Source organism: Passer montanus, unplaced genomic scaffold (genome assembly GCF_014805655.1).
Source record: "Passer montanus isolate IOZ18808 unplaced genomic scaffold, ASM1480565v1 scaffold2, whole genome shotgun sequence".
Taxonomy (NCBI): Eukaryota; Metazoa; Chordata; class Aves; order Passeriformes; family Passeridae; genus Passer; species Passer montanus.
The window spans coordinates 27,055,511-27,067,560 of NW_024366591.1; the positions used below are offsets into that span (position 1 = coordinate 27,055,511).

General features: G+C 37.2%; 1 protein-coding gene across 1 annotated transcript in view; it reads right to left on the reverse strand.

Moving 5' to 3' along the window:
* The window catches only part of RNF217 (ring finger protein 217), a 64,165-nt gene that overhangs the window by 11,219 nt on the left and 40,896 nt on the right, over positions 1 to 12,050 (reverse strand). Inside the window, exons 4-5 of the mRNA XM_039707128.1 lie at positions 6,811 to 7,012; positions 423 to 494 (exon numbers count right to left, since the gene is read on the reverse strand). Of these exons, the coding sequence (XP_039563062.1) occupies positions 423 to 494; positions 6,811 to 7,012 (274 nt within the window). The remainder of the gene's footprint in view (positions 1 to 422; positions 495 to 6,810; positions 7,013 to 12,050) is intronic.

The window sequence follows — 12,050 nt, forward strand, 5'->3', positions numbered from 1 at the left end:
ACTCATCCCAATTTGCTGCTTTGTTGTTGTTGCATCTTCAAGCTGGTGAGCTTTTGGGACTAAGCCTTAGTTCCCTAAAAATCCTGTCATACAAATGACCGAGATTATAAAATTGTGATTCAATGGGGTGATTATAAGGCTGGATCCAAGTCAGTCAGCCCCCAGGATTATGTTTAAACTACTCTGGACTTTTTGCTAGTTTATCTACAGCAGTTAAAGATGTTTGTTTGGAAAATGAAATAAATGGGAATAAAAATAAAGCTAGTAAGCATAAATTAAAAAAAAAATTAGAAAAAAGTAATGTGCTTAACAGTAAAACAGCATCTGTAAAATATGTACTTTATCTCCATGTCCTTGAGATGTCTTATAGAGAAAGTCACTGCATAATCAGGATTAGTTTCATTCACATATGTAACTCTTACCTATTACAACAGCTACGGCTCCCAGTGCCAGCCCCAGAACCAATATTACGGGTGTAATGAGTAGTTTTCCAGCTGAAATGCAAAATTCATTAAATAGTTCAAAGAAGGTTTTAGTTTTTCATTTCCAACAATTCATAGATATTTGAATATCAGAAAATATTTTAATCTATTATTTTAAAAATAATATTTTTTACCTCTAAAAACAAGATTCCTATTTGTAATTTCATCCTACAAATTCAGCCAGAAGCTATCACCACGCAGCTCCCTATACACTTTTCTCTCTGCCCTCTTCACCCACCACAATTCTCTGAGCACAGCTTATTTCATACATTAACAGCTTGCATTTATTTCTGTTTCCATTCTGAAATCCCTCAAGCATTGACAGGAACGTGATAGCTATAATGCTACTATAATTTGGCTTCTCTGGAATCCTACTGCACAGCAACCAGCCTGGAGAGATGCCAAGCAAACTAGCATCTTGGAAACTTTAGGTTAGCTCAAGGTGATGAGAACATCACCTTTAAATACACTTCTGCTTGCTTTAAAAGGTTACAGTGAAGTGCTCATGTACAGCTGTGATTTAGGTCTAAGTCAAACCACAGCCAAGTCTATTTTGGATCAACATTTATAAGGATATGTTGTGGCTCTTACACAAGTAGGGCAGTGATGTTGAGCAGCATACTTGCTAGAGCATAAGACCAGGAACAAATAAAGCATGCTCATTTTCTTTACTTTCTGATGAGTTCAGGATTTGTAGAAGTTCACACTGTGAAGGCAGGGGTCTTGCTGCAAAAGTGAATTTGAAACTGAACCTGAACCCAAGCTATCTTCCTTGCACTGCATGCTTTCAGTGGAAGAATCTCCCTGGCTCTGTTTGCTGAGCAGTTGGGTTGAAGATGTCCCTTAATTGAGCTGTCTGACAACACAGGAGGGCAGGCATTTTTACTGATACACCAGCAGTCTGGGCAGGGACCTGAAATTCTGCAATCCCCTAAGTTAGATATGTGTTTGAAAGGTCACCTCTAGAATGGGAGAAAAATCGAGTTGTTACCTCTTTTCCCTCCCTCAAGTCACTCATATCAGATTTCAGTAAGTGGATTACTACATTCAATAATGATGTAAACCTTTCCATAACCTGGACACTAATTTGAGCAGTCTGAAGGAAAAATGAGATATTTTGGAAATATTTACAGCAGTTAAATGAACTAGTCCTTTTCTTGCTCTGTTTTGATAGCTTTTAAATTTCATGGGAGTGCAGTAGGTGGGAAACATTAATTCCTAGAAGAGAAAAAAATGGCAAATATTTGTATTACTCTAGTTGCTAGGTATCCTAATGGCATACATTCCTGGGACTCCATTGAGCTGTGTTCTATACACACAGAACTTGTCAAATACATTATTCAAGTGTAGACAGAAGAATGAATGTAAAGTGATGGAAAACCTTAAGAAAGGTCCAAAAATAAGAAATTAAAAGCATTTAAAAACATTACCAGATTCTTCAACAATTTCAAGTAAAGCTTGTAAAAGATTAGAGGCTTAAGGTATGAACTCCTTACTTCATCAATAGCCATGTAATTAGAACACTAGAAAATTATGATGTTTGGTACAAAAATTATTAAAAACTTAAATCAATGAGCTGGTGACTAAGTATGCAGAAACAGTCTATGGGAAGGGCTAAGCTAGCCTTCAATTGGAATAACTTTTCAGACACAAAGAACAGTTCCTGAGGTAATTCAAGAACTTGTTCACTTACATTTGACAAACTCAGAGCTGAAATAAAGCACGAGTAGTGTCTTTCCTTCTGCCTGTGAATATCAAGTTACAAGTACTGTGTAGTTATCTTTTATAATTTATCTTATAGAATAAAATGACTTCATCATTGTGAGACCATATCTTCTTTTGGTTAGGAATGCATTATTTCTAAAGACCAAATTTCAAAAGAAATACTTTTTCTACTTGTCTGTCACATTCAAATCCTTAATATTTCTCTACCTTTGCAAACCAAAATTAACAAACAACACAAGGTGAACAAGGCTTGCAAATGTCACCATCAGGAAGAGTACAAACAGCACCGGGTATGTACTATTGGCTGCAATGGTTTTTATCTGCATTCTATGAAACAATTACAAAATACTCAGTATTACATGCCAGAATTGAAAACTCTTTATATCCAATTCCAGTTTGATAAACATCGTTTGTCATAGCACAAAAGATTATGAGGCAATCATGACACACCAAGAAATGTCACTGAGACTAAGGCTGCTTGCTGCAGGCACTGTCCTACATCTGTTAGCTCTGAGACTGAGCACAGAGAGCAAATGTAATGCCTGTCTCAGAGCTGAACAAAATCTTGGGTCGTTAGCCCATGTGGTCATCTCAGCAGCAGGCTATGACAGCCAGTTTGCTGTTGTCCAAAGTCACTTTTTAAGAGAACTTAATAAAAAGCAATTAAAACAGAACCTTTTTACAAGTGCATTCAAATTAATCGTAAACAATTTCTCTTCTGGGTGGCCCAGAACGAAGATGCAGACATTTGTGGTGATACAACTGTATTTGCAGGTGTCTCAGAGGGTTTGCCTCATTTGTGGTACAGAGAACCACATTCTTCCGCAAAATAAAGTACTTCAGGAAACATGAAGGAATACTTTTCCCTTGCATAACTTTGGGTTTAGTTACAGGTTTTAGAGTAATATATCCACTGTACTGTCTCAGAACAGTTTCTCTAAAAACCATGCTGGCTAAAGAAAGGAAAGAAATATCAGAGATCACTTCTTCTCTCTGGTTTTCTTCTCCCTGTGATTACTATCACCTTTACATAAGAGTTGGTTGATGAAGAAAAGTATGTTTAAAATTATGCTGCCATAAATACTCTTCCCTTATTTTTACTGCAGAGCAGTTTGTAACTGTATGCACTTGTTCCTCAACAGAAACCATGACAGCATGCCAGACTGCCGTGCAATGATCTTTCTACACGTTCCACCTAGCCAGATTTTAGAAACAACCCAAAAAACCTTCACTCCACATGGCTATAAAACCACATTTATTAAAGTATTCATTCTCCACAGCAATAAAGTAAAAAGTCATACGAAACCCCCACATATCTAGCCACACCTCACCAGTCTCCCAGATAGCCCAGATAATATTCCTTTAGTTTCCACTACTTAGCTAATTAGCAGATGCATTTTTCTCCCGCAAATCCAACCTCTGTTTCTCAGTACATGTTACTAAAATGTAGAGTTTATGCTTTTAATGGCATCTCTGCTACCATCTCTTTCTTCTGCTGACTTTCAGAACAGAACCAAAACCCAGGCTTCTGCAGTAACACCTACTAATGATAATGTTCCTCTTTTGCCTGATAAAGTATTTACATATTTATATTTTTAGCTCTAGCTACTGGGATCTCCCTGAGCCTGGGTGTGATCCCTAACTGGAATTCAACATTTTTGGGTTTTAAATTTGATCTTAAGTGATTAAGGCTAATAACCTTCAGCTCAACACATAAAACAAAAAAAACCAAAAAATAAATCAAATATCATGACAAAATAGAATATGATGGATGGTCCATAAAAGAGCAATATGAAAAGGCCAGCAAGATATTATTATTTACTAAATTTCATTATAACAAAAGTAGCCAATGAAATTATCAGGAATCAATAAAAAAACACACAGTACTTAATCCAAATGACACATAGTGAAGTCCTAGAGCCTCTACTACAAATGTTGTGGAAGCCAAAATTTAAGAACTGTTAAAACTAGTGAAGGATCCACCCACTGAGAGTTATAAAGCAAAGGTACAGATACAAACCTTAACTAAGAAACTGTCTAAAGCAATGATTACTGGAAACAAACAGTGAGTGAGATCTTATTTCTAACTGACACTACTGGGGACAGACTATTAGGCAGACTTTTATACAAGCCAAATTAACAGCCACAGATCAATTCTGTTGAATTCTGTTTTACAAAGATAGAAGATCCAAGCAAATTTCCAGCATTGAAAATTGCATAATCCACAAACAAACTGTATCACAGTTTGGGATTATACTTTCTTCAAAAGGTCAGGAGGTACAATCTTACAGCAATATAACACATTTTTGAAAACCAATTAAAAACCAATGTGAAAACCCACACATACACTTATGTGGAAAAGAGTACAAAAAGCTAGACTAGCTCATACATGCAAGTCACAGCCAAAATCGACTGCAACGGAAGGGGAGCTGTGAGCTTTATTCCCAAATTCAAATCAAATGCAAATTTGTCAAGATTTTAATTTTTTATTTTCATGTATAAGTTCTGTTAAGTCTCTGGAGTATTTTGGTAGTTATTCATAAAGTGTATCAGGATCAATATTCAAATCTAGAGCTGTAGAAATGACAGAGATTTAAGGTCATAAGTACTGATAAAGAATTTTCTGAATTCTTGTCAACTTGAGAGTTAACAAGCTACTGTAAAAATGTGGGCACTTATTACATGTGCTGACAGATTCAGGTACCTCTGTCTCTATTCAGATGATGACCATTCTTGTGAGAAATCACATCATATGACAGAGGGAGATTTGGAGAGAAATTTTTAACAGAAAACCCTATGAGAAATGTAATCTGAGGCTTTGAGGTTGCTAATCTTTCTCAGTTTATTAATTAATGCAAACCACAAGTACTTTTATTTTCATGTCCTATTTGCAAGTGTATCTTATACCTTATCTATGTGTGATCCTGTAAATATGGGCATAAACATATTTACCATGGAGTTTTAATATCCAAGACCAAGCTGAACAGGGCTCTGAGCAACCTGATTTAGTTGGAGACACCCCTGCTCATTGTAGGTGGCCTTTAAAGGTCCCTCTCAGCCCAAACTATTCTAAGATTCTAAAAAGGTTACCCATGATTCTGCACATGAGCAGCACTGACTTGGTAACGTCTCAGAGTACAATCTGTTGCTACAGCAGAGAATAATTACACCAAATATAGCATTTTATTTTAAAAAAGCTTACATTGTTTGCCATTGTTGCTATTACTGAAAGCTCTTCTGAAATCTTACTAAGTGCTTTGAAACAGTTCTTGAAGTTTAAGCCTAAATTTTTAATGAATGTTTATATTCATGTGCCCTAATGCCAGCACTGTCTTTCACCTAGTTACTCTCTTCTGGTGTGTTGCAACTCATCTCTATGAAACGTTTCAGAGTAGGCACCTCCAATCATTTTCAATTTTTATCTCCTTTTTAATTATTTCTATATCTTTAAATCACTTCTCTCAAAGTTTGTTACCAAAGCCTTGCAAGCTCCTAAGGTCAAACTAATGGGCTTGGATGCCATATTGCCGCTTTTTTAAAACAAGCATTCCAGGTTTGCAAATCCCCTACAATGCAGAGCAGCAAGACTGGCGTTTTCATTACCAGGTCTACAAGTTTGTGTGTCAATTCTTATGTTACTCTGGAAACACCTAGTTTTCTTACTGGAACATTTCTGGCTCAGGAGTAATGCTTTCACCTCAGGCTTGCTTGTTCCCACAAGTTCTGTCTCTTGCCTTTACCTCTACAATCAAGCTCAAAGCATTTCCTCATCCTAGATGAACTACAAGTAATCTCCAATTTTTATGCCTTAATTCAAAGTATGGAAAGTTTCATTTTCCTTGACATGTACCTGTTTTTTGACAGTTAATACATCCATTTCTTGTAACATTATAGGTCATGTTACATGCTGTAAACTCACTACCATAACTGAATTTCACATATATGAAAGTCATCACATAATATAAGAGTCTACTTTATTATCTTGTGCTTCTATAGGTTGAGACAGATATCTATCTGGCTCAAAAGCAAATTATGAGTGCCTTTTGGTTTAATAAAAGTACATTTTCAGCATCATACTTTCGTAAGCAAAATTAATGTATATAAGTTGTGTTTAGTTTCAAGCTGATTTTATCTGAACTAAAGCTAACAGTTAAAATAGTGTCCCCCTATTTATATGGGAAAACCTTGAGCTTTTCTACTCAGATCAGGTTCAAATCCAAAGAGCACTTTATTCAAACAGACTTACACCAAAGTTAATTTAAATAAGGTTTCTCCTCTGACCCATTTCTCCAATATACCTTGAGAATAACAAACACAGCCAGTGACATGCATATTGACAACACTTTTACAGTTTGCTTATATAAAAAAAAAGAAAATAGGAAACAAGCTATCAAAAGAGGACACAATAATCATACACAGTCCATCTAAAAAGGAAGGGCAAATGCCATATATTTAAACACACTTAATAAGCCACCTTTTGAATAACTGAAAAACAAGTTGTCCATCCAATCCTTTAAACCACTGTTTTTAATTTAACTATAATTGCCCTATGCCCCCATCACTTCATTGTGCAGCTCTCCACAAGGAGCATTAATCCACTCACCACAGACAGAGCCTCGCACTAATCTCCTTAAATGTGGTCTCTCGGGGAGGTAGCGGTATTTGCATCCAAAGATACTGAGGTTTGACGTGTGGTCTCCAAAGAAGCGGAGCTGGCGGTATCTCTCCCCACAACGGTAACAGAAATTAGTGTTACACTGTGAACAGGTCATGTGGTCACACCCTTCAGTTCTCTGGATGTGGATCTGTATGAGCAAAGGGAAAGAAGAAATATTATTTTTCCCCCCTTCCTAAGCACAGGAAAGCAGGTGTTACCCAGGGCAGTTCATGTGCCAGATGAAAAGAAGCTGCAAGCAACCCCCTGCAAAGTCACTACTTGCATTAATTTATACTGCAGCTGGCTTAAGACAATAATAGTTTTCTGAGGCATGTTTCAGAGCATTAAATGTGAGTTCTATTGTTTCCAGATTCTCATTTCCTACATAATCCTCCTTTTTTGTTTAAATGTTCTTCATATCAGATGAGAATTCTTGCCCTTACTGAGATTTTGGTTTTATTCCCGAAGTAGATATGTTAGCACCAAGCTTTATTAAAAATAAAAGCAACACAGTGAATACAATTGTGAACTCTGTTTGACCCCTCCCCAGATGGGTTTCCCTCTTAGGCCACCTGTGGCTCCACTCCCTTTTCCATCACAAATTGATCTGGCATTTTGTAATAAACACCAGAAAGACACTGCTGTTACAGTACATGATTTGAGAAGTATGAATGCTTTCTCCTTCTTAAAAAAGCAAACAAAAAAAATAAATTCCACAAACTATATGTGGAATAAAAACTTACACCAAGCTTTCATGATACCTACAGCACAGCATGAAACAGGGCTGCCCTAGTTCTACAGCCATCTTTCTACCAATTGCCTGCTAAATAGTTCCCTATCCTGCATTCCAAGACCACATTCCACAGTGGATAGCCTAATAACTGAGGTTGAAAGTGATGCTCGGAGGTCATCTATTTTAACCCCTAACTCCAAGCTGGGATAACTCTAGACAGATCACATTGCTCCAGGTCTCATTAGATTTAAAAAATTTCCAAGCATGAGTATGTCACAGCCCCTTTGAGCATTCTTTACCATGCTTCACTATCCTCCCTGGGAATACTTTTTTCCATTACATCCAATTTGAATTTCACCTGTTGAAACACGAAACAGAGAAATCAATGCCTCCTGAAACCTCCTCTACTTACCTACATGTAAGTAGGTAAGTAGAGGAGGTTTCAGGAGGCATTTTGCAGGGAAGTACAGGCAAAGACATGGCATGACCACTCAGGGGCCCTGCAAGCACCAGAGAGACTGAAAGCTCAGCAAGCTCCAGAGAAGCTCGTGACTCCTGGGGTATCTGACATTCTTGAGAGGGTCAAATGCATTTGTTCTTTGGTGTTGATCAGGTGTGATCTGGGCTCTCACCTTCCTCGCCCAAACACCTACAGAAACTGGCACTCTATCCATGTAACAAAGTGTCACAAGGGTAACAGCAGTTCCAGTTCCCTGTGCCAGTCTCAGTAGTGATCTCAGGATTTGCTTTTCTATACTTTCAAACACTGCTTTTATATAAAAGAGAGGAAAATAGTCACAAAAGAGAGAATTGGGCTATTAAAAAAAAAAAAGCTTTCTAGTGGGCAAGTATTCTAGTAGACTTAAAATTTGTCCGACTGAGCAAACATTCCCCTTCACCCCAAGGAATTCTGCTGTATTACAGGTGTCCTGTTTTCCAGAAGCATCTGAAAAAACACCATTGCTGATGAGGTTTATAAGCCACTTGACTTCAAAACTTTCACAGTTAAGCACTGACAGTAGGCAAAACAGAAAGAGAACTCTATCCAATATTATATCAACTTAAGCAAGGCTTAAAAATATATACACTTTTTTTTTTTTTTTCCTAAAAGGGACATTATGTTGTCAGTTAAAATTCACTTCTCAGGTTACATGTGAAAAAAGATGTTGACTGCAGTTCTGGAGTCGGTTTATTTACTGTAATTCCTCAGATTAACTTAAACTGAAATGAAGGTATTTTAATAGTGACTTAAAGTATTTTGACAAATTAACTATAAAATTTAATTAAAATTAATTTTTCAAGGGACCAACTCACATAGCAACTAGAGACCTTTGTAATTTAAAGGGTAGTTTTCCTCATCTGCTGATTTCATCTTAAAAATGTAAATGAGGGAACTAGATTTTGTGACTAATGAGAATTAACTGGTTGCTTTATTTTCTTTTTGAATCAAGACTGTTGAATTCTCCTCTCTCTTCTCTAATTTACCAACCCAACTGAGTTATCATTCATCCTCATTGTAATTCTGTAGAATCATGGAACCTATAAAAATACTACAGGCAAACCAAAATTACATCACATTCTAAAAATAAGGTAATTTTTATTGGTAGTAAGAACTTCAAGGAGATGCTAGCAATAGCCTTTTATATTCTACCATTCACATCAGAAGTATCCGCCTCTTAGAAACTGCCTGCCATCCTTCTACCCATGCTTTCCCAGAAGCCTCTCAGCTCCAGTTAGTCCTGAATCATTTGTCCATCTACTTGTTCCTGCCCCAAATTCTCCAGACATACTGTCCTCTTGAAACATGAAATAAGTTGATAAGGATTTATTATCCTGCTGACAAATACTGCAACTACATGCACTTCATATTTGCTTCTTCAAAAAGCCAACCATAAAAATATTTTAGTCAATACTCATCTGCACATATAACTGTCTTCCAATGCTGCTAATCTGGAACAACCAGCTGTACACGCCTATACCTTTTTATTGCAAAAACTCCTTTTTTCCAGTGAGTAAAGACTTGATTAGAAAAAAAGTGAAAAACCTCAGATGCAGGGCTGAACTCCCTATCACGTGCTTTGCAGACTGACAATGCCAGGTGAACTTTGTATCATTTGGTCAGGCTGCTTTCAAGCCTAAGACATGACATCTCACCAGATCAACTTCATCTCCGGTTCACACGGGCATGCCTCCATGCCCTCCAGATAATCCACTGACAGAGATGGATTACAAACCTATAGGTCGAGAAAGTGATCGCCGATGGCTCGGATATCACGAGTGTTCCTGCCCCACTGGCAGCACCACGGCGCACAAGAGGCAGCTGGGGGAATGCATGGGGCCAGGAAGGCTGCTGGGGGGCCCAGTGCTGCTGTGTGACTGCAGGCTCCCTGCAGCGTGGCCACTGCAAGCCCAGCTTCTGCCTCCATGCATTCAGCCTGTTCAAAACCAAAGATGTACCCTCACCTCACAGGGGAAGGTTAGCCATTCAGAATCCCAAGAATAGCTTCCAGAACAACAGCGGTGAAAACTACACACCAAGGGCAAACACATCCACTTTGGAGTCTTAAGTAGACAGCTGAAGTAGCACAGTGGCAATTTCAGAACCTCATTTTACCCACTCTGCATGTCACATGCCCTCTCATAGAAATCTGCTAGGGAAATCACTGCCAAGAGTTCTGAGGATGAGTGGCCAGGTCTCCTCCACCTCTGAAGAAAACCTGCACAGCTTTATCACTTTGTGTACACATAAGGACTCTCCTCCCTCCAGAAGACGAGAATTAATTTGCAGAGTGCTTCCAAAAACTATGCCCTGAATTATTTGATAATGCTTATATGAATCAGAACAGATAAGAAGTACAGGCTCCTTTATTTGCATTGACACGCTTGTTCTTAAATTTCTGCTGCTGTTCAAAGCCTTCTAACCTAGAGCTGCTATGTGGTGTTTCCAAGATAGTGCTGATTTTGAAATTTGTGGTAAGATAACACCAACATGGAGTATTTCCTTGGTTTGCTGTACTCTAAAAACACTTGTGTAAACAAAAGCATTTTGTTGCAAACATACCAAGAAATTGTAAAAAATAACCCCTTAAAATAGTACTGGGGAAAGACAAATAATGTTATAAATTTTGGCAAATGACATCCAATAATGTAGCAAATTTGCACTTATTAGTCAACTTACTCTAGAACAAGACCAACACTTTTTGGACAAGTCTTCTTGAGGAAAATGGTCAACACTGACTCTCAAAATAGTGTATAGTAAATTTGGAAAAGGCTGTATTAAGAAATAAAAGTCAAAATAAATTTAAGATACCATTTTAAAAAGTAGCATTTTTTCCATATTTCCATACTGACACACAGTATGGAAATATGTGGAAAAATGATTAAGCATTTGGACTGTGTGGTAGCATTTTTTCCATATTTCCATACTGACACACAGTCATAACATAAATCTATGATTAAGCATTTGGACTGTGTGTAACATTTTTATTATCTTACGTAAACACATCTGGGAGAGACCAGGTAAATATAAGTGATGTCTATTAGATGTGCTAAAAGCTGTATCCTACTACAGGAAAAAGCAATACGCAATCAAGCTTATCTAACAGTCCCTGCTATACTGACATTACAAAGGATTATGTTCTTTCAAATCACTTACCCAAACCACTGAAATACTTGTATTTGCCTGAGGATCTGCTTCTGTATACACATACCCCCAAGTGTATTTTGATTTTCTCACCTGCATGCCCAGAGAGGATAATGAATTCTATTTCTCCATGGTACAGCTAAAAAGAGTCAGCTTGTGTATGTATGTGTAGGTATAAATAATTTTCTCCAGAAGCTATCTGCAAAATATGGTCACAGTTTACACTATAATCAGTATCACACTTTGGAAGTTACCAGGAATTTTACATATTACTTCAGTAAAGAATCTACCTCTACTTAAGTTTCTACCTTTAATTTCCATTCATTTCAGTTTTAGTGTAGAGGTGAAATACTAGTATCTTTAGACACAATTTAACATTGACTTTCTCTCAATCTGTTTGCTAATTTTGGCTACTGCAAATTTTAAAGCAAAATATGAAAGATGCTAAAAACAAAGTAGGTTTTCACCAGAAACATTGCCTCTGTGGACCTAGAACATGGATAAATCAAATAGTGTGCTACAAATTATTTTCTTTGTCACTCTTTTTTTTTAATTTGAAAATAGGATTCTCATCTGATTCAATGTTATTTTATATAGAGGTTTTGGAGGGAGGGATGGATGGGAAAGAGAGGCAGAGAAGCATTAGATCTAATCCCCCTGAATTCAAATTGTTAACTGTCAGAATACTTATCCCTCTGTGCCCAAACACCTACTAAAGATTTGATGAAGAATACTGCTTAAGATGTATTTTTTTTAACTACCCAAAGATGTATTTTTTGAACTAACTGCCAGCTAAGTGGTACTTCTGAT